This window comes from Mercenaria mercenaria, chromosome 1 (genome assembly GCF_021730395.1).
Source record: "Mercenaria mercenaria strain notata chromosome 1, MADL_Memer_1, whole genome shotgun sequence".
NCBI classification, from domain to species: domain Eukaryota; kingdom Metazoa; phylum Mollusca; class Bivalvia; order Venerida; family Veneridae; genus Mercenaria; species Mercenaria mercenaria.
This window is the reverse complement of record NC_069361.1, coordinates 56,632,762-56,657,626: the sequence shown is the minus strand read 5'-3', so window position 1 is coordinate 56,657,626 and position 24,865 is coordinate 56,632,762. Positions and strand designations below refer to the sequence as shown.

At 33.8% G+C, this 24,865-nt stretch overlaps 1 protein-coding gene across 1 annotated transcript in view; it reads left to right on the top strand.

Moving 5' to 3' along the window:
• LOC123536670 (neuroendocrine convertase 2-like) overlaps positions 1-10,356 on the top strand; it is a 34,007-nt gene extending 23,651 nt beyond the window's left edge. Inside the window, exons 5-13 of the mRNA XM_045320019.2 lie at positions 416-453; positions 1,096-1,172; positions 1,416-1,504; positions 1,981-2,156; positions 3,686-3,901; positions 5,380-5,480; positions 5,839-6,072; positions 7,232-7,396; positions 7,601-10,356. Of these exons, the coding sequence (XP_045175954.2) occupies positions 416-453; positions 1,096-1,172; positions 1,416-1,504; positions 1,981-2,156; positions 3,686-3,901; positions 5,380-5,480; positions 5,839-6,072; positions 7,232-7,396; positions 7,601-7,892 (1,388 nt within the window). The 3' untranslated portion in view covers positions 7,893-10,356. The remainder of the gene's footprint in view (positions 1-415; positions 454-1,095; positions 1,173-1,415; positions 1,505-1,980; positions 2,157-3,685; positions 3,902-5,379; positions 5,481-5,838; positions 6,073-7,231; positions 7,397-7,600) is intronic.
• Positions 10,357-24,865: the final 14,509 nt, after the last annotated feature.

The following is a 24,865-nucleotide window of genomic DNA, read 5'->3' as shown; positions in this document are numbered from 1 at the left end:
CAAACAATTTATATAAATTCATTAGTCTGAGAGGAAGAAATTTATCCTAAGAAAAGAAACAAGCGGAATGAACATTTGAGATCAAGGATATATTCAAATGTTTGATTTATGAATATGGCACGTTTTTGCGCTATGATTAATTTCGAATGGTTTGAAGCTATTCGAATGCAAAAGTTAAATGTAGTGAAATATTACCAAAGCCTATTTGTTTGAAACATAAGCAGTCTATTATTAAATCTCATCTTATCAGATCTTACGGAAAGTAAGTAATAGGTAGAATTCGATTCTTTATACATAAAATTAGAATTTAAAAAAAAAGAAGAAAAAGACCCAGCAAGTGGAACTTGTGTATAAAGAACTTTATGTATTCTAGATAGTAAATATAGTGTAATACTTTTGTGTTTTCTGCTTTCAGGTATAGATTATCTGCATGAGGATTTGAAATACAATTATGTAAGTCAATTGATTTAAGAATATCAAGATTTTTCTCTTTTTTTAAACTTTAACTTTCACTTTCTTGCTTGTTGTTGGCTCTGCATTCAAATAGCATATTGCATTATAAACATTCAGACAATTTCCTTTGAAAAGAACATTTGTATTCTAAGAAGGCTATGGAATATTTAAAGATACACATTAATCAAGTTTCCTGAAGTCCACTTTAAATCTAGAATGTCATTATCAAATCAAATGCATCACACTGTGAAATTCTGAAGTTAATTTGCGTAAAATAAATAATTGTTGCATTAAATCTTTTGTCATTCGTATGATAAGGAAAAAAAAGCATGTTTGATCGCGGCTGACAATTCTATCAAGATTGCGGGGAAAATTTGAACTTTGATAATTCAAGATCTTGATAAAATGGCTTCTGTACTGATATAATGGCTTCTGTACTGATATAATGTTTTCTTACTGTCATGAACCAAAGTAGCACAGCAGTTTTATGATGAGATATGAACATGAGGTATTTTTGACTCAGCTATATTTAAACTTCCGACGAAAAGTTCAATTCAGATGTTAATTTTTCAAACGACAATCATTATCGTTATATCGTTATATCAAAACCGTCATGCAGAAGAATAAAACATTTTCTTTTAGAATGCCGAAGCAAGCTATGACTTCAGCAGTAATGACCATTTTCCATATCCACGCTACACAGACACTTGGTTTAACAGGTAATGAAAAATTCTATTTTGTTATGTCAGTAAACGTGATAGCCAGTATATTATAAGAAAGTAAGTAGGAATTTGACGAAATTAGCTTTATTTAAACTATATTTTATCAGAAAAGAACCTAAATATACCATTCAAAAACTACATTGTTTTCAGGTGTGTTGGGTATAGTATAAACAAAAATGGCCAAGAAAAAAAGTAACAGTTAAATTATATCCTAAAAATAATCTCACCGTATATTTGTAGCCATGGTACACGCTGTGCTGGAGAAATTGCCGCTGCGCGAGACAATGACGTATGCGGAGTAGGCGTGGCGTATGATTCTAAAGTAGCAGGTAGAGTTCCACGATGTAGGAATTTAATGTATAAAACAGGAAACAATACAAATAGATTTAAGCGATATTTCTCCAGGAAATACTTTATATAAAACGAGACTTGTTTTGGTATAATTTCTTTTTGTGCTTCCACTCCCCAAATGTTATTTTTTTCTTTTGGCCTCCGGGGAGAGTTAGGTTTGCCCTTGTCCATACGTCTGTCCGTTCGTCCGAATTTTCCAGCATATCTCAAGGCATGTTTGACACAACAAACCATCAGGATGTGAAGTTGTGCACCTAGAATTTTATTTTTGAGATATCTCTCAGCCATAGAAGAGTTATGGCCATTGACTTCCGTCAACAAGTTACATATGACCGTACAGTGACATGAAGTGGGGGTACATCAAAGTATGTCTAATTTTAATTATATTGCTAACAACAAATGCATTATTGATTGTTTCAATATTTTATTGACTGTATTGCTTCATATATTTCAGGACTGCGCATGCTCGACCAGCCTTTTATGACTGATCTTATTGAGGCAAATGCAATGGGTCATATGCCAAACAAAATTGATATATACAGCGCCAGTTGGGGACCTACAGATGACGGCAAGACTGTTGATGGACCTCGGAACCTTACGATGAGAGCAATTGTTAAAGGAGTAAATGAGGTATGAAAGTTCAACAATAACTTATTTAAATCAAGTTATGCTCTGTGTTGCTGTACAACAAATTCAATTCATTACATCACGTAAGTTAAAAGTCACAAACAACTTTTATTTCTGGTTAGTGTCATGTTTCATACCAACATATTCGTTGATGAAATATAAGCAACAATATCGGTGAAATCCTATGAAGTCAATTTAGGAAATAATAAGTATTAAAGTTAGGTTTATCGTAGAATAACCCGAATTTGGAGGCCTGAGTGATATATTTCTACGCATAAGAACGACAAACGAAGTTTATTCTACGATAAACCTTATTTAGATACTTATTATAACGATTCTAACACGACTTACTTCAAATAACGTTAAATGAGAATCAGATGAGTATTTTCATCGAACGTAAATTACAACTGCGTGCTATGCCGCAGCATTCAGCCAAAACTCTACATAAATGGGGCACCTTCATACATCCCTCTGACTAACCAACAATCGACTAACTTACGTAGCTGTCATTTATTTTCCCAGACGCACACAAGTCTGTTGTCTCCATCGCCACATTAGTTATTGTATCCATCAATAAATAGTGATATATCTATTGCCGTAACAAAATTTCTGTCGGTATATATTCTTTGTATTCTCGTTTTCGACATATCATTTGTCTTCATTGGCAGTTCCCCAGAGAAGCATAATTTCCTAAGACGTTCATTTGAAAAGACGAAGACATATTGCATTTTGTATACAAGTAGACATGAAATTGTCGTGTTTGTTAGAATCCTTTGTAATAATGTTATCTTTTGTTGCAAACAAGTCAAGAGTAATGGTTATGTAAAAAGCTGACAGATAGAAGGAAATTGGCAATATATCAAGTCCTAATCAAATGTAGGTAAACATAGATATATACGTACAGTTGATGACGCATTTGACACGTCCGGAGATTAAGAGTTCGTGTCATATCAATGGCGGAATTTACGCCGTGGTTACTTTGATCTTTTATATACACATACGTACTTGTAAAAATGCCACCGGTTTGCAAGTAGGTAACAAACAAATGTGTAAAAACATAACTCTACAAAAAATTGTGCAGTTTTACTGAGAACAAGTGAAGTATGTTTCTCTTTGCTAAATAATAGATTAGATATCCAACGGATATTTATAAATGTCTGCGTGTCGTATTTTCAGATCTTGTGTGTGCGGGAAATTGCTTATTTATCAGAAACTGCATCAGTCTTTCCATTAGTTTATTTCTGTTACCAAACAACATTTCAATGACTTCCTGCATGAAAGTGCGTGTAGCCACTAACAGAAAGTTAATTACGTTAGATACGATATAAAAGATATATCTTGGCACATTTATGTCATGTTTCCCTACTGATTTTTAAAATCTTCCAAGCTTTACAATTTTATGTTCAGTTTATATGGATCATTTGATCAGAAGCATGTTTAACATCGGGAATAATTTCTGTCTGTTCATTTCTTGAACAATGATATAATGTTCTTGTACAAGTACTCTCATCTTTTCGAACTTTACTTTCTAGGGTCGGAACGGAAAGGGAAATATCTACGTGTGGGCTTCAGGGGACGGTGGTCAGGAAGACGATTGTAACTGTGATGGCTATGCAGCAAGTATGTGGACTATCTCTATCAACTCGGCTACCAATGATGGTCAGACCGCTGGCTATGATGAGTCATGTTCATCAACAATAGCATCAACATTCAGTAACGGAAAAAGCACCCTAAGAGATGCGGGAGTGGTTAGTAGCGAATCATATTAGCTTTCCTTTCGGGATCCGTAATTGTCGCTTTGCAATTCGTTTATTAAATAGGAGAAATTTGACGTGAGTGTTTCAGTCATTTGTCCGTATGATAATTTACCTGGCTTTAATTTAGAGGGAGACGAAACATGTTTGTATCATTTAACTTAGTTTTAATCCATGCACGTTTGTCTAGTGGATCCTGACATTAGTTCTTCCTTTTACATTTGCATAAATTTGAATTGTTGGAATTTTTAAACAGCATTTGCAATGAAAATTACTTGTACTTTTCCGCTTGTGGGTGCGGTCACGCTATCCTCTTTAAGCTTAAATATGTAACCAAGAAATAATTCGCAAGTCCTTGTTATTCATAGAGACCTAGAGATATGACTCTTTTAAGTTGAACAGATATGAAGATACGTTTGATTCCTTCATAAGAAATCCATATTACGTTTAATCAATTCATGGAAGGTATATTATATACATAATGAAAGAAATAACACGATGTGCATTATTGTTTAAACTTCTTAAACGCTGATATTGCTGTCTGGGCAATGATATTGCAGGCAAAGGGGTTATGTTTTAGTTGCTGTGCGTGTACCCATTTTTAGAACAATAGACTAGAAATATATTTATGGTAAATCTAAGAGGTCCTTTGTCAGAAAACGACACGTATTTAGAATGGAACTTGCTCAGAATTGACAGATATCTCCCAGCTTAATAGCAATAATTAAAGAATTTCATACTTCTTCACCCCCCCCCCCCCCCCCCCCCCCCCCCCCCCAAAAAAAGGTAAAAGATATTTTAAAGAACCGTTTTGTTCATAAGAAAAGAGGTTCAACTCAAGAAAGTAGCGTACATGCTGTCACGTTGGACAGCCGCACCCGCTTGGTTTTACCAACCGTTTGACCTAAAAATAACCAGAAGCATTCAAATGCATTCAAATCTACGTTTGCAACTGAGAAGCTTACAGACATTTATAGAACCATTCAGTTAAGAAAAAAAATTTACATTGTAAAGTATAAATTTACAATATGTAAACTTTCGCGAATATTAGTAATTCCTTTCTTGGTAGAACTAACCGATTCCTATATCCTGCAAATTTTATAACCAGACTGTTGTAAAACACTCCACACGAGCGTTATTGTGTGCTCAATATTCAACTTCAGCCACTAGATTTTCTTATTTTAATTCTCAAAGGCGCTTACACAAAACGGAGTTTAGAACTATTTTGATTCATGCGTTACAATCATCATACATCTTAATAGACTTCGCCAAAATTGTAATACCTTCTCCATGTAAAGACTTTCATGCTCAATTAAAAGAAAAACTTAAGTCATATGGTATGTGGATCATAGCTGTGTAAATAATTACTTTTTGACATCGGCTCAGGCAACGAAAGCACATATGTCAATATGCCCTTCAGACAATATGAGCTTTCGAAGCAGCTGTTGTAAATGATTATTTTTGTGTTTTAGGCCACCACAGACCTGTACAATAATTGCACAACTACTCACTCAGGAACGTCTGCTGCAGCACCGGAAGCGGCAGGAATCTATGCCCTCGCCATACATGCGAAGTAAATTCCTTCTGTTTCATTGTTTTTCTGTATTCACTGCTGTAAAATGTCAAATTGCCTTTAATTTCCTGATTAGAGGCCATTCAGATAAAACATCAACCGCTCATATCTCGTTTGAGAAAATCAATTTGGTTCATCGTTAATATGGCGGAATTATTTCCGTTTTGTACAAGGGACTTTTACAGAATTCATAGTTAGAATCGATTGTTTTATAAGTGTATCTCAGTATTGAGTCTCTGTCCTTTAAGTATTGTAATTAATGTAAAATGAGATGAAAAAAAGCAAAAGTTTTACTAAACTGTAATGTCATTATCATGTTGTTTCAGATTTATTACAACAATTTTATGATTTATTTCAGTGGTAACTTGACTTGGAGGGATATGCAACATTTAACTGTTCTAACATCGAAGAGAAACCGCCTCTTCGACCCGTACTTAAAACATTTCTGGCAGTTTAACGGAGCAGGTCTTGAGTTCAATCACCTGTTCGGATATGGTGTGCTTGATGCAGGAGCTATGGTAAAGATGGCACACACCTGGAAACCACTTCCGGAGAGGTTTCATTGTACAGCTGGATCACATGTAAAGAAACTGTAAGTTTACCAATTACAAATGCTCCAAATATAAAATGCTCGTGCAATTATATCAAAGCTGGTCTATAGTCAACATAGGAATTATTACTTTGTTTGTTGATGACCGGGTGCGGGATTTATACTATCATGAAATTCCATATCGAAAAAGTGATGACCACCCCATGTTCCGGAGTTCAATAATTATCCTTGCCAGCGATGTAAAGCCATTTGGTAAAATCTTGTTTGACGTTTACTTATATACGGTGTCTCAAAACCTCTCTTAACCTATACAAATGCCGGAAATTTAGTGGCGGAATAGACAAATGATAATACATCTGCAGAGACGTTACAAGCAATTCATGCATTAGCACTCACGGAGGCTATTCTTACTTCACTCTACGGCACTAAAGAGGAACACGCAGACAGTAACCCAAAATACATTAACAGTATTTTGATTTATTATATACCTCTATAAATTCTGTAAAAGTTAAGTTTCTATTTGACAAGTAAATATGAACAAGCAGAAAAAATTCCGTTTTGTACCTTTTGTATTGTATGTTGCGGACTACTTTCATTAATGACCTGACACAGTTCTATAAATAGCACACAAAAAACTGCACTAAGTTCCATTTGAACATCGATAACCATTGAAGATTTCGAATAACAAAACAACAAACGAAACGGTGGAGAAATATAATAAAAGGGTCATTATAACACTAGCTAGATCTCGGATTTTGTATTCAGCTCTCGTGGATTTTGCAAGGTCGGATCACACTGGACGCTTGCGCGCCTCATGAGATCCGATCTGGCAAAAATCCACCCGAGCCAAATACGGCCTCCCAAATCGAGCTACTATCATAATAACCCTCTTTTACATTACGTAAATGTACATTAATCTTACGTTAATTTCAAAAGCAATAAATTCCGGATATAAAATATACGACATTCAGAACAATTCTGAAACATACCTCTACACAATAAAGATCATTATAATACGACTTTGATTCAAGACCATATCGATTACATATGACACATTTCTCATAACGTGACTGATCATTTTCTTAAAATTTATTTGAAAATAACTGATTCATCGTATTTCTAAAAACGTATCACTAATCGTGTATTTCCAAACACATTTATTCACTCGTTATTTCTAGTTACATCATATATTTCTGTTTAGGAAATTTGGAACAAATGAGCCAATTACATTGACAATAGATACTGACGCCTGCAAGGGAACTGAAAACGAGGTCAACTTCTTGGAACATCTTCAAGCGTTTGTGACAGTGAAATCATCATACCGCGGAAATATCGTGATGCATCTCAGCTCTCCTATGAACACAACGTAAGAATTTGAATGTTCCATTTTGATTTTTAATTTCAGACGAAATTACTTTTAAACGTATACATTTAAACATAGCGGTTTCACTTTTGCAAGAAGGAAATATCTATTGAATAATTAAATATTTACAAGTATGGACCTGAATATACAATTATATCTCTTCCCATATATTAGTTTTAATCGGATTTTTCCTTTCTTACTCAACAGATCAATGATCTTAAGTCAACGTCCAAATGATGATGAACACAAGAACGGCTTTACACGTTGGCCGTTTATGACGACACACACATGGGCAGAAGCGCCGCGTGGTACATGGACGCTGCGAATTGAAAATGTTCCCGGAAAGAATAATGCTTACGATGAAGGAGAGTTTCGGGAATGGACACTGGTTCTGCACGGTACACGTGACCCACCCTACCATCACCAGGACGCTGACGAGGAAAATCAGAACAAGCTGTTTAAGATTAAAAGAATGCATGAAATGGCGATGGAAAACTAAATTACATGTTTAAAGGCAAATACACTGGTATACAACAATCCTACCAATGATAATTGCAATATTATTACTATATATGTCAATGAGCATTTTATTATGGCTACTTAAAGAATGAAAAGCGGATGTATGTGTTTATTTTGTAACATTTTGAAGTGAAAAATGAAAATATGAATACAGAGTTAAATAAAATAATAAGGCGTTGCAAAAATTTGTAATATAAATATGACTTTAAAAATAAAAAGATATCGCCTTTTTATACCGATAAGATATAACACAGATTATTAAAAGTCAAGAATATATAGGTAAAACATATAATAAATATTTAAATGTAAATTAATGTGCTCTGGCATATAAAACTGGAGAATATAGTGCCACATGCAGGCTGATGTATATATGTGTGTGGTAATAAGCATAGTATCTCGTACCCCATGGTGATCATTTTACTATGCTGAAATAGAGGGTAAATGCGATTTGTCAAATCTTGAACGCATGTGTGAAGGAAAGCATTTAAGATGTTCGCCGTGAGGTATGTGACCTATGCAATTTGCGGCATAATTAGATAAAGAAAGGGAAATTTTGTCTAATTGGGTCACAATAGATAATGGAACTAAAGAAATGGAATATTTCGTTCCTTTACATTGTACAAATGAAATACACTACAGGTTGTTCACGAAATATTTCATATCTGTAATTCCAGTGAAATGATTTAGGGAATGTGTGTCATTAAGTATAAAATCATGGTGGTGTATTCTTTCAGACAAAAAAAGAAACATGGACACACATACTCTTTGGTATTATTTAGAAATTATTTTTATATTCATCATTCACCGGTCATTAAAATAGCTAAAAATCTACTTTAAATGTATACCGAACTTCGGTAACAGTACTCATTTTCTATATCCTAACGCTGACAGGCATTGCATAAATATGGACGGTTTAAAGAATTGTAAGACGAAGACAAAAGTTGTTTTTCCATCGAAACGTTTCTAACTACGATATCACTTAATGAAGGAAGACATTATTATTTAACAGAAGAATGGCACAGTCTTAGATACGAATGTGTTGTTAATAGGAAGTAAATGAAAAAAGGTTGTGAAATTTGGGGTTTTCAATGTACCAGCGTTAAATACAGTGCAATTATTGGAGGAATGACTGTCGTTATGACAATACTTTAAGGGCTGGACCATGTCAAGGTTTATTTCTGGTTATAGAAGTCGACATGAACATATGTCTACATGTTAAGTAAAAAGATGTTATTCTGTATTTTCCATCAATTCCATATGTTCACATTAGTAGAGCTAGTTAATTTCATGTATTAAAATGCACTTGTAGAAGTCTGTTATGTTCATACAAAAGTTATAAGCTATGGTCTCTAACAGAAACAAACCTAGTTTAATTATGAGTAAAACAAAAGCGTCCAAGTAGAGACATGAAAAAAGAGAGTGCGACTTTTGATTGTATGTGGGTTTTGGAACGAGGTGGTTTTGGAGGTTGTATCAAACAAAACAAAAAGACGCTGCTAAGGTTTTAAACAATGTATCATTTCAGGCAAACTCATCGATACCAAATAAAGAAGCCAAATTAATTTCACATGCAGTTTATTTATTTAATTCAAAATTTACAATAATTGCCAAATAATTCACCGTTTTGTGGTAACCCAAAATGCGTTGATAAAAAACTATTTGTCGCCACTCGTAGAATTCATCGCAAAAATAATAAAAAGATGAAAAAATATTTTACATTTTCATGTGACATAATCATAATTTTAAAATTGTGAAAAACAACGCATGTCTTTATAATGCTTTTTCTGACAAGCAGATTCATATCAGAAAATATAGATGTGCAATTACACAGGTACATACAAAACTTTAATCATACGGACAAGTTCATTACTCACATTAGTTGTACTCCATCGGTCATCTTAATATTGTTGTTGTTATCATTTGAATCACATCGCGATAAAGGATACCGTATTGAAAGTTTCTGATTTTAATACTTTTGATATGTGAATTTCTACTATACCTTATTTAATTTCTTACAATTTCAGGATATCAATGAATTTTTAAAAAAAAATTGTATAAGACGTAATAACATGAATAGAACAATCTTCTAACGTTTTATTTTTTGTGAAAGCATTTTTTGTATCTATTTACCATAAAACTCACAATAGTTTTTGGTTTTCCTTGATATACCTGCTGACGTCATTAGGTACCCTTTGTCATGATGCGGTGCATCTTTAAAATGTTACGTTTTGTCTTAAAATCGTTTGTGTGTGATAACGTCAGAAAAACTATTAAAGATAAAAAATACTATTTATTTTGGAATGTTGTGCAATTTACATCACATTATTTGTTAGAAATTATAGAAATTTTAATCGCTTATATTGAAAATTTTGTTTATTACAACACAAGATTTAACAATCAACAAATTATTGAAATAGAAATAAAGATTATTATTTGGAAGAACATTTTCTTTGTCTTGTTACATTTCTACTAATTTACGAGCACGGTATGATTTTTTAAAATTTATTGAAAAAAATGAAACTTGTTTCCAAGTGAAAATTAGAAAGTTCATGAGCACTGAAATATACAAACTTTTTCATATGATGTCGAGAGAAATATATTTAACCGGTCCATGTTACGGTATAGGCGGCATCGGTTTTGGTTGCGGGTTTATCCCGCTACCAAAGTTAAAGTGTATTTCTGACAATCATAGCATTTTTATTTTATTCCGAATCACATCCAAAGGATGTTCATGTGCTACACAAAATAGTCCCATTCATGAACAATGCGGATGAATTATCAATGAACAAGCAGTTCTTATTCAACCTGTAACATTTAGATTATATAAGATCTATCAATGATAAAGTATTCCAGCCCATGGTCACATCACAAGCTGGGTCAGGCGAAGTTCATCTTAGATATGAGGCACATTAAATTTGTATTTGTTTCTCATTCATGTGTAATCATAGACTTGCATTTTAACAGAAAATAAATCGACAAAAACCCGCAACCATCAGACATTTCAAGGCTTTGATTTAATGGAAGTGATGAAAAATGAGAAAAAAGGGAAAAACAAATGAAGAGAAATTCAAGTAAGAATGGAATGAATGACCACAATTTAAAAGCCATAAATTTTATAAAGAGTCGTCTTTTAACTTTTAACACTTCTTAGTTTTTTTTAACGGAGAAATGTTCCTGCTTTAATTACAGTAATGATATGGCTGGAAACATTAATCTTTTATAAACTAAATATAAGTGCGTGTTAAAAGCTAGGCATACGTGCGATAAGAAGAGATATTATAGCAATTCTGTACCTTTCAATATTTTCAACTAGCTAACATAAGTCCAATTGACTATAAAACCTGTAAAACGAAAGCAGAAGCATAACAGCATGCCATCAAGGAAACAAGGAAGAGCCAGTCTTCTTATATGTGTTGTATGGCACGACATTTAATATGTGTATGCCTTTTAAACCATCTACATAATTATACCAATAGATAGTTCTTAAGTAAATAGAAACGCTGCAAATTCTATCGTTTTCTTTGTTAACTTTTTGGTAGCACTTTCGATATTTATACACACATATTTAGTCCGTATATTTATAAACAATATTTCAAATATGACGTATCATAGTATTAGTTTAGTACTAATATGAGCCGTGCCATGAGAAAACCAACATAGTGGGTATGCGACCAGCATGGATCCAGACCAGCCTGCGCATCCGCGCAGTCTGGCCAGGCTCCATGCTGTTCGCTTTTAAAGCCTATTGGAATTGGAGAAACTGTTAGCGAACAGCATGGAGCCTGACCAGACTGCGCGGATGCGCAGGCTGGTCTGGATCCATGCTGGTCGCATACCCACTATGTTGGTTTTCCCATGGCACGGCTCAATTATATTTTAACTCGACTGTGATAAAAGTTTCTAGCTTATTATAATTACTCTCTACTCTGCTTCCTGTTAATCCAGTCCTGGTGACATATGAGTGGGTTTGGTCGTGTCCCCAGTGGTGCTTAAACCTTTGTTTCCCGGTAGTAAAGTGAACGACGACACCTTATCAACTAGACCACCGCTCCCATAAATATTTCATTTCATTTCATTGTGGAATACGTCCAGTAACGACGATTCTGCGGCAAAAAAAAAAATTAAAATAAATTTAAAATTTACATCTATGTACATCTGAACCTATTTTGTCAACTTTGTACAAAAATGTTATTTAACAAGGGAAGTTAGTTGAACTTGGAAAAATGGATTTGAAAATCTTATTATTTTAGTTTTGAAAAGTAAATCTTGACTTTTACAGAAATCCTTATATATCAATATTTTATAAACTCTTATTATTCAATTTGTATATTTACTGGTCAAAATTTGCGAAACAGTGGATATAACAAACAGCTACTAAACTGTCTCTGATACAAACAAGTGTTGATAATATATGTCTATTATCTTTATAGTATATCACAACGTCTTCATAAATTAAGTGCCTATAGGATCAGTTTAATGTTATATTAAAACTCTACAATTTATGAATCTGAATACAAACAGTAAATTTTCAATAAGATGATTCGTTAGATGCTGATCAATATGACGTAATTCTCATTAAGCATGTAAGGCGTCATTTCCTCTACAAGGTCAGTATGACGTAATTCTCATTAAGCATGTAAGGCGTCATTTCCTCTACAAGGTCGGTCAATATAAAAGTTTAAATTAGCATTTAACGGATAAGACAATACCCATTATACTAGCAGACACATTTATTAAGAAGACCTAGATTCTTACGATTTCCCCCATAATATAACGTTAATCAGAAGAGTTAATTAGACAGATAAAAATCTACAAACAAGTCTGTCCCAGATGAATAGTTGATAATGTGTTCGCCCACACACTTTCCTACTTGAAGAAAATCTTTATCATACGTAGTGTATTGATTGTCTGGAATAATATGTGAATTTACAATAAGCGCTTACCATTTATAATGTACTGCCTTAGATCACTAATTAAATTGACGATATTTATTATAATTCTCTTTTAAATAAATTACTGACAACTAAAAAATAGAATTATTCAACGTCAATATCCTTATTCCAATCCAGAACAATAGTCATTTCGTACTGACTTGAACTTTTGTCATTCTGGTCATTTCATATATGATACCCCACTTCCATCTGTTTGAGAGGTCATGATTTCGGCAAAGTTTCCCATGTTTAAACAAAAAAGTAACTGTGCAATTGGCAAGTCAAGTCACTCTGAAAATGATACCCTACTAATTTACATAGAGAGGCAATTATGTTTTTTTTCCTTCCTCTATTCTACAAGTAACACTCACGACAAAGTTTGTTGTCTTGTAATACGGGTTCCTCATAAAGACAACTTGAACTATTATTTCTTTAATATAATGCAAATCATTCATTTATATTTGTTATTTTATGCTTGGCATTAAGTTTGTTAAAAATTTATTGTATGGTAAAAACATATTTTTTAACATGGTTTTATAAGCAAAATTCATTCAAAACATTTGGGTAAAAAACAGGCTTCTCATTTGTTACATCCATCGACCAAAGTAAAAAGTAATTCAATCAGTGTTATTCTGAAAAAAAAGACCAATGTTTCTGCCTTTTTTGTCGTTTAACTTTCCCTATTTCTACACGAAGTGCTGTATGGGCAGATGTGTTCTTTGAATGTGACTTTCCTGTTTGACTTTTCAATATCTTTAGGAAGACATTCACTAAAGTGAGAACTGCGGAGTGCTCATACCTAATTTTGTATTCCGTATGAAAACTGTAACTCAGACCTCTAAACAAGTTACACTGACCTCTCAAATTGTATCCAACAACCCAGTCTTCCCAATAAGTAACACAGGCCTCCCAGCCAGACAATCAGGCCTCCCAAAATGTTACTACGGCCTCTCCTCCGGTTACTCAGTGCTAACTTCAAGTAACTAAATCCTCCAGACAATAACCCTGACCTCCCATCAAGTAACTCCGGTCTCTCATCAACAAGTTTAGGCCTCTCAAAAAGTAATTCCTGCCTCTCATCAACAAGTTTAGGCCTCTCAAAAAGTAACTAAGGGATCTAAACAAGTAACTCAGTCCTCCAGACAATAACTCTGACCTCCCATCAAGTAACTCCGGCCTCTCATCAACAAGTTTAGGCCTCTCAAAAAGTAACTCCGGCCTCTCATCAACAATTTTAGGCCTCTAAAAAGTAACTCCGGCCTCTCATCAACAAGTTTAGGCCTCTCAAAAAGTAACTAAGGCATCTAATCAAGTAACTCAGTCCAAACTCAGACCCAAAAGAAGTAATGAAGACTTTCCAGCAAGTAACAAATAAGGCCTCTAAACGAGTAATTCAGGCATCCCAACAAACATTTTAAGGCCTTGGAACAAGTAATTCAGGCCTCCGATTAAAAAGCTAAGACCTTCCAAAATGTACATTATGTTTCTTATTCAGTATGTTAAGCCTGCCATTCAGTCCCCTATGCACCCGAACCAGAAACAGAATCCGCCGAACCGGTAAACGATAGTGAAACGATAAATGTTCATGTCTGTCACTAATCGTTATAAGGTATACTATAACTCTTTGATATGACGACCTTGAAAGCCTAGATAGAAAATTGTTTTAGTTGTCAGGTGCATAAATGACATTTTTTCTTCTCATTTCATTGAAGAAAACTTGTAATAACATGATCACTTAAACGTTAAGATATTAACAAAATGAGATCGATAATTCTTTTTACAATGGCCAAACAATGTCATTGTATAGGAAAAGGTTTCAACACATAGCATAATTACCCATCAAATGGAAATTAATACTGACGACCTGAAACTGAAGATTGTACTCCAGTTTCTCCCATTTTAACCACGTTATCTAGTGTAATGCTTCAATAACAATTCCGTGTTCTGTATAATTATGCATTATTTCATAATAGTGTTTTCTTTTCTTCTTCGATACAATATAAACTGCAATGTCAATTGAAGGGGCTTATCATTGTATGAAACGTTAGTGAAGTTGTATTCAATAACTCATGATTGAATCACATACCTTCGAAGACCTAGTTACCCAAGTTTCTGCATTGCGGTTTTCCAAATACGTGTCGAGCACTGACCGTTTCTGCGTATGAAGAGGTGTATTACTACATTGTTGACGTTCATCAACAACGTTTGTCCTTACTTACCCTAAATACTTTATTACTATTACCCACGCGGTTTACTGTTGCTTCGATTACCGTTTCGTGTTCTATGCATTCTGCACAATTCCATATTAATCTTATCTTTCCCTCAGATAAGAAATCTATACTGCACCGCCATACGAAGGAAATTGTCCCATGACGTGTTTTATCAAATTACCCAACGCAAATGGCCTCTTCAGATAAATTTATCGGTAATTACTGTTAATGTCTACGGCAGCAGAGTTTTCCATGAATATTTTCTAGTTTCTGAAGTCGGGTTTTCCAAATCCGTAACATATATCAATGACCACTTTCTGCGAGCTTGAAATTAGAGTTTCCTATAGAAGGGAATGCTACATCATAAAGTAATGCAGAGGGGTTCCTAGTAGAGTTAAATGCAGTGTACCGCAGAGGAAGTATGAGAAAAGTACTGCTGGGGATTGTGGTGGGGTGAGGCTCCCCAGAGAAAAAGTTAAACAGTTAAGAGCTAAATGAAATTATTTGAGATATACCTATCTCAAATATGCATATTCAAACACTCGGCGAGGTACATATTTTTGTAAAAATAATTATGTAACTACTGGAACCTATTTGGGCTTTGCAGTTTAATGCATTTTTGCCATTCTAAACTTTTCTTTTTCTCGGTGCCAAATCTGAATTATACTCTCTGACGTATGGCGAGGTACGCCCCTGCAAAATAACAGGAGATCTTAATTTATACTAATTCATTTTAGCACGATTGTGATTAAACCTTCAAACTTATTTGAACCACTCTCGAGTCCACTTCCTTGAAAAACCAATACTGGTGTTATATGAGAAGGCGTGGTCGTGACCCTAGTTGGCCTCGGGATGAGCGGCCGTCACCTTAACCACTAGACTACCTCTTCCTTTGAAATCTTGAGTGCACTTAGTATTACGTAAATACCTGCTTTTCTAATTATATTTTGTAATTTGACCTTGTAAGTAAATCATGACTTACAATAACTTAATCTTCTTACATTCTTACATACACTGTAATGGGGTTGAGGTTTGGACCAGCTAAATGCTTGTTAAGAAGACACACTGGCACTAGACCAGAAAGAAAATGCCACTGCACATGTTATACCCTACCCCTAGGTATACAAGAACCATGGTCATGAACATCAATTTTAGTTCTTATTATATTTCTTATCTCAGAGAAACAACGCGTAGTTTATAGTTTCATCAACGTTACAAAAACCTTGGATGAACTTCCCTAATGAGGTTCCGGTCTAGATTACAAAAATATTCTGATTGGCTGATGTGAAAATATATGTCAGTCGTCGTTTAAGTACATGCGTACGCTTAAATGTGTATAAGCAGCATAAATGTGCATTGTTAATTAAATAAAAATACAAATGTGTACCAATTTATGACTTCAAATTCAAAATAATTGAAAGTTGAATTTTATTCATCATTTCGAGTGTTATTGTATAACTGTGAATATTTTGCATTCTGTTTTTGTTTGTTTACTTTTCGCCTAACACACTGCTGTGATCTCCAGACCGGATGTTAATTAGGGAAGTTAACGCAAGTTGTTTCTGAAACGTTGACGAAAGCATAAAATCTATTGAGTATCTCTGCAATATGAAGTACTAGGGGTAGGATATAACATGTACAGAGGCATTTTCTTTCTGGTCTGGTGCCAGTAAGAAGACATACTGAAATTAAAATTAAGATCACATTTCGACTCAGTAAGAGGAAGGAAGAACCGTCGATATAAAAATTAAAATTACAGATTACTTGTTTATATCAATTTTTAAACGACAAAAAGGATATAGTTATAATAAAAGATCCGACGGATCCCTTATTCGACAAACAATGGTTTCTAGGTAGTACTCAAAACGGATGTTAGTCACTGAATGTTGAGCAATAATTTCAATATTTTTTGTTCAAAAGTATTGTATTTTGCATTTAGGCAATCAAACTAAAAGCTCATTACGAATGAGTGGAAAATACAAAGACACTTGCAGGATACACCCACAGCACTGGCAGAATTATATTTGCAGTTTATGTTTGGATTTCTTATGTAACATCGGAATAAAATAGATCAGGTGACAACTTCTAAATTAAAGACAACGTGTATACTCTCATCTGAGTAGATTTTTAATCTTACACTGTATTCATTTAATTATTACTTCAACACCTTCAAAACGTCTCAATATTTTCTCTGAAGAAACAAAATAAGGTGGCTAAATAAACTTTAATTTTCATAATCTTCTTCTTTCTCAGTAATGTATTTTGATATTTTCCATGCATGCGGTTTTTCCAAAATGAAATATCTCTCCTTATTCTGTTCCACTGCCTTTTCTTGTTCATAAAACCATGAAACATTCCGTGTTGCCTATAAACAGGCTCACACTGTTTTGATAAAATTATGAATGCGATGGAACACAATTACATGAAGACGTCATGGAAAATTCTTCTTTCATACAGGCATATATTTATCTAACAGAAGTGCTCACGCATCTTCACCAAATTGTGGTCGCATAGTTAATCAGATAATAGATGATACAAATCTACAGGCTGATTTACAATCTTTACCACGCAACACGGTAATGAAAATACTTTACAACGCACAGAATTTTATTTCTCTTGCTTACACCACAGTTGATGGAAAGATGCGTGATATATATGTCAAAAATGATATTATTAATTGAATTATGGGGCCATTTCAGACTGAAACAGTGGGTCTTATTAGCAAATAGCACGATAGTCCTTTTGAAGGGGTTCGCGGCCATTGAAATAAAAACGAAATGATTCTGTTTTTTTGAAGATAGTGGTCTTTATAATGTAATGGCTTTAATTTCAGTACTTTATAACCGGCACACATTTATAGTCCATGTATTGATATCAAAAGTCATTGCCTTTTCATTTGGCATACATTAAAAATCTGTTATTGTATTTAATGTGATTTAAAGTTTGAATTCTAAAAGTAAAACACTATAACTAATTTTCCCAAATTACATTAGAAAAAGGACTTTGATCCCGGAAAACGAAGACCTGTATTTAAAAGTTATTTTGCACGAGAAACATTCAATCAATTTCTATGGAATATTTGGATATTCACATCAATCAAGTCTTTCTGTAATCAAATTTACGACTAACATGTCGTTTTTATAGGAAACGCAACGCTATCCGAAATTGTGAAGTAAATATGCGCAAAACAAAAATTGATGCACTAAATCTGTTCTCATTTTATGATAGGAAACAAAAGATGCTTTATCGCAATAGAAAACTTGTCATGATTTGCAGGAAAAATTTAAACTTTGATATTCTAAGACCTTGATAAAACAGCTATTGTCATTCACTAAACTGCCACTGCAGCAGCATGATTGGATGAAAAAAATATGACATCAATTAGTACTATTCTCAGAAATGTTTGGCTGAACATTTGAACATCTGGCTTAAATGTAACTTTCAAAAGATATCGTGTAACGTTTCTGCTTGACACTCATACAACGGAATATTTTTAAAACGGCAAAGCAAGCTATGCTTTTAGTAGAAATAACCAGTTTCCGTATGCACGATGCACAGGCACTTTTAATTGAAATATACTGTAAACACTGCCAGGACCTTCCCAAGAACATTCAAGACAGCGAGTTGGACTTTGACAGAATAATGAATCATTTAAGAGATAAAATGTTTTGTTTGCCATGTTTTGAAATGCCTCCTGAAAAAATATATAGGACGGGCTAAAAATCTCAATGGTTTGTTCGCTTTGGATTTAATGCCGTTTCTCAACAGTTCAATATATTTCAATTATGTTACGGTGGGCAATTAACTTAACCATTTTTTTTTCTAGATTATGCATCAGTACTATCCTGTTCTTCGCTAGTAACTGCCAACTTTCTAACATGTGGTGAGACACGTATGGTTTCAGACGCAAAATGTTTTATCAATCTCACGGAGAACATGCGTTTCACTTTGGAATCGAACTCACGATCCCAAGATCCGTACGTAGATTTGCGCTCTTTCTATTGAGTTCATTGAAACCAAATAAAAGTGTAGCCACTGTACCTGCTGTAAGAAGATTTTGCTACAACAATGACGTAAAGTAAGCGTGTCGTAAAATTCATAAATTCTGCATATATAATATAATACAATTTTCACATCAATAAAGTACGAGTTTATTCAGATATTCAGCTACAAACTACGTTAACTCGAACTCGGATGATTCGTACACCACCCTTCTCTCGAACTCGTCGTCTGCTCCCGGAAAAATCTCTGTATAATGCATTTTGTTCGATAACTCGAATAACCGATCACTCATGTTGTGGTCCGGTCGAGTTCGAGTGAACGATAAGAAAATGTTTTCAGGGATATCAAAACTATGCATACTCGACTAGACTATGACCTGTCTTATAGAGATCAATGTAAGGAGTCATATGCCAAACACGATAGATACATATGGGGCCTACAGATGATAGAAAAACTTAAGTCGTGCCACGTAACTATGGGCACATTTGTTAAACAATGCAAATTCAACAATTATTATAACACTTTTATTTCAACTTACACTTTATTCTATAATCAATCGAACTTATTACATCACACAAGTTCAGCAGTATTTTTTTTTTTCAAATTCTGTTTCATGCCAATATCGTCGCAAATAAATTAGATGTCTTAATAGCTTCACACAGACCTTAACCTAGTTAAATGGAAATAAAGAATAATAACAGAACATGTCATCCTCTGTTGGTCACAACAGACAGATAGATATCTTCATATCACATTTCATCTATGTGAAGCATGCTTTCAGATTTTTTAAAATAACATTAACATTATCAAAATGTAAAACAAATTCAACAGGCATATACAACTACAAATTTTGCCAGTCAATTTATCTGTATGTTTAATTTTATTGAAATCGGTATATATTCATTTCAGTAAACTTAGTTCCTATCTATAACACTTTTGAGAGGTATTGAAGCAGTTTAAAGATAGGCAGTCAGTCAGGCAGGCAGGCAGACAGATATATTTACGTTTGTTACATTGGTTCTGACATCAGTTTTAATTTTTACATTTACATAATTTTGTTAGAATTTGAAATCAGCATAAGTAATGAAAATTATTTGTATGTTTCCGATTGTGAATGCATTCAACCTATTCTCTTTAAACTTAAATTTGTAAATCATGAATTATTTAAAAGTACTACTTGGAACTTACAGAAACATAGAGATATAACACTTTAAGAGACCGATACACATTTGCTTCCTTGACAAGAATTTCTTTTTAATATTATTAATTCGTGATAGTTATGCCTACATGATGAAACACGTATGAGTATATAACACGTTGTAGGATATTTCCTTAATGTATCTACATGATATTGAAGACAAAAGGATAACATGTTAATGGTTGCACGTGTTCCCGAAGCTTGATCAGGTTTTGATTTAATATTGTCTTCAGATTTTGTCCTCTGAAAAATAACAAACGAGATGGTTTCACAAAGCTAACAGTGCTGTCTCAGAGTTTAGAACCAAAGTTGCTCCTTTCTATCAATCTAATAGATGGATTTGTCAGATATCTTTCTGCTTAAGGAGGTAGGTTACCTTGTTACAAGGGTAAATTCAAATTAGTTGAACCGCAGCAATTTTTTGTATTTCGTGTAATATGAAGTTTTAACTGCTACAATCTCAATGTCGTGTGTCTCTATCCCTTCAAGTTCAATTTTTATCCAGGTTTGAAGAACATGACCATCCAAAGGTATTTCATATTGAAAGAAGAAGGAAAATACGGATATTTAACACTTTTCAGTGTATTTTAGTTTCATTGATATCCGTAGACGTCTGCATAATTGATAATTTTACTAGTATGCACGTAAGCTTTCTAATGTGAGTTTAAAATGTATATGTCGCGGGGCTCGTGTTTCCATGGTAACGCATTTTCTCTTATTTTTAACCAACTATGTATAAAAATAGGGGTTTTGAAGGCTTCAGTGCCATTCTGTTAATGACCAACATGGAATATTTGGGTAATATTATTAGTAAAATACCAAGCGCTTTACATGGTACCCTATTTTTCTTAAAGTTTAAAGTAACCATGGCAACAGGGATGTTTAAAATCGCTTATATCTTACTTTTTGTCGTAATTTCTTATAAAAATATTGAATAAGATTATCTTTCTAGTTAATGTAGCTTTAAAACATATAATTTCTAACGTAAGTTCTATTTTCGTGTTATCTGCATTTATTCAAACAAATTTCACATCTTAGAATACTTACAGCAGTACCCCTCGTCTGGCATTTTCATGAAAAAATATTTCAGCATGCTGCTATTATTCTCATGGATATTGTTGAAATGAAAATAAAAGCCGAAGCTGTGTTACTTAAATAGACCAATGTCAACTTTTTTTAATTTTACATTTAGATACATAGGTCACGGGCTTCGTTTCCATGGTAACATCAATTCAATTCAAGAAACCACAATTTTCTACTGAAATTTGAACAATTTTAGATCGTAGTTTTAGTATGTAAGTTTCAAATTATCAACGGAACCTGAAAAATAGGTATTACAGATCAAACTGCTAGATTTTTATTTGAAAATGGCCGTAACAAGTAACCTTTCACCCAGCTATATTCCAAATAACATTGGTTGCCATCATCCATTTTCTTACATTCCGCATAACATTTCAATATAACTCCATAAAAGAAGCAAAATATTGATTATTATTCAGAGCAAAAGACTCATAAAAAATATTTCAGCAAATAATGGTTATTTGATAATAGTTAAAATAAAGAAAATGCACAGAATTGCGTACTTTCAAGATAAAAGCTATTAATTTTGCGCGGTAACTGACACGTAACGTCATGACGTCAATGACGTCATTTTAAGGCAACATTGTTTTGAAGCGTTTCTGCGGCAATTTATTCATTATTTCGGCATTATTAAACCATAAAGCATCAGATCGAAGACAGGTTCATGACTTGTTTTCAGAAGAATGAATATACAAACACATTTAGTTTGTCGTAAACCTCGTCGTAAACCGTCACTTTAGCTTCCGGTTGGACATGCGCACATACAAATATGAAGGTAACCTACCTCCTTAATGGTAGTTTCTGAAGATTGTCATACTTTTTCCTGAGAAAGTAATGAACATATACAGACAAAATCATCACGAACTGTTTTTGCTATTAAACAAAAGGTCGGACTCTAACAAAGTAACGCATTGGAAATATGGGGTAAAAACAGTTCGTTTCTCCCCCATAAAGCAATACGCTTGATTTCAGAAATGTTTTGCTTGAAAATTAACCCGAGACATGCTAATGCAAACAAGAGTTGAGATATTACCAGACAATTATAGAACCATGCATTTTGGAAAAAAAAAGACTCCCTGCTTTATAAAACATTTAATGGAAATAAATATAACATGCATAGCATGCATTTTCCAAAAGACAGCGTTCTACTTGCTATTAAATGCATTTGCTATAGGTTGATTAATACCTCTCTTAAAGGTCGCGCTTAACGCATTGTCTTAAACACAGTGGAAAATCACAGGCTCAGGGAGAATTTTACTTTTCAACTGCTTGTTCATTAAATATTCAAATTCCATTTTTTTATCAAAATACGAACATGACTCTCGTAACTTTAAACTTCACTATAACGATAACGTTATCGATATTACGTTTTACCTGTTACTGTAAAGACTTTTGTACTACTTCACGTTATTGTGTGCGCGTGTTTTTCTGTTGAATATTCGAAGTTAATTTTCAGCCTGTATTGTTTTGTTTTACTTCAAGTACGCACTAACTTTCACAGTTGAGAAGCTGTCGAAGATTAGAAGCAGCTACTGTCAGTATCAGAATCGTATACAAATCCTATATTTGATGTGAAAGGAAACCCTGCAGTGCGATACTCGTGTCGCCTTCAGAAAGAATGATTTCCCTTGTATGTGAACAACAAATGTTTTGTCTTACATCGCTTCAAGCAGCGACAAAAAGTATGGAAATATACAGGAACTCTTCCAGAAATCCAGACACTATTAGTAGCTGTTGTAAGTCATTATATTTCTATTTTAGGCGACGACAGACCTTCTTTACACCGCTTCAAGCATCGACAGCTAAGCTATAATAGTTGTAAATAATTAAAACAGAATCGTATACTGTACGCTAACGAAGCGAAATAATGAGTTTGCCGTTTCCGTTACATAGTTTTACGGTTTTCTAAAAACTTCTGATTAACATCAAATCAACTTTATTATTTATGCATCGTGTCAAATACCATATAAGTACTGATCTGATCCATGCGTTTTAGCCTCGTTAACAAATCGACAATAATATGCAAGCATGTGAATATTAAATGTGGGATGTAACATTTTTGGAAAGAACTTTAAAAATGATCTTTGCATCTGTTTTCGAAGGTTTAATGGTGTCATATACCATCTGTTAACAACTTATGAATTTATAGGAAAACAGCGAAGAAATTATATGGTTTGCAAAACAGTGAGGCTAAAATTGCTTTTAATATCCTGTTAGATATTCTTCAGATATTAAGACATTCTTCATTTACTGCTCATATCTCTATTGAAATAATCAGTTCGGTTCATTGTTGACATGGCGGTATTATTTCCGTTATTACAGAATTCGCAGTCAGCATTGATTGTTTCATGTGTATATTAGAATTAGAAATAGAGTTTTTCTGTCCTGCTGGTATTGAAGTTAATTTGGTTTGTTAAGTATTGCAAGAAATGTCTAAACAAAGTACGTGAGAAAATATAAACTTCATACTACATGTCCATTCAGACTAGATATTACTTAAGTTAACTTTGTAGTCGCTATTAAGCTGCTTCAAGGTCATTAAAACAGTTCCAGCGAGAGAAACCGCCTCTTTGACCACTATTTCTGTTCGGAATTGGAATGACTGATACAGAAAAAATTATAGTTAAGATGGGTAACTGCCGGAAACTGCTACCATTGTACAACTGGATCCCATTTAAGGAAAATGTAAGTTTACCATTTACAAAAATGCTTCAAATCAAAATCGCTCATGCGTTGATGTCTCTGCATAACTATAATTGACGCCAGAATCATTAGTTACTTGGTTTGTTAATGACCTGATACGGGGTATACGCTTTATGGAAATCCGTATCGGGAGAATGAGGCTTGATTCTGGTACAGATTATTCCATATCTGGTCGCAAAGCATACTAATATCCCATCTTGCTGAATATCCTTTACTTTAGTTGATCAGTAATGATCAGTAATGATCCATCTCAAGCCGGCTACATCGGCGACGTGGCAGCCATTCTGTATAAATCAACATTTATATCGGACGTTTACTTTATCATATATTACTTATGGCATCATGACTTCTCTTAACCAATAGAACTGTTGGAAAATTTAGAGGCGAGTTAAAACAGAGTTTAAGCTACGGGCTTGTATTTGCATATTCATTAAGAGCATGACTTTCAATTTTATTTATTTATTTTGTTGGGATTAAAATCTATTAAATTATTGGTCATATGGCGACTTTCCAGCTTTGATGGTGGAGGAAGACCCTAGGTGCCCCTCCGTGCATTTTTTCGTCACGAGCGGGCGCCTTGGTAGAACCAACGACCTTCCGTAAGCTTTCACATGCCTCTGCGCAATAAAGATAATTATACTTTATTGTAATTCGCTTTTTAAATGAACTATTCATGTATTCATAATTTTAACGTGTCCAAAACATTGTGGAATGATACTTATTTCACTTGGGTATTGATTACATTTTACTCGGACTTTATCATAGACTCCCTGTGTAAAATCTCAAACTTTTAACTAAAATAAAGGTATTAAATCGATATAATATTTCA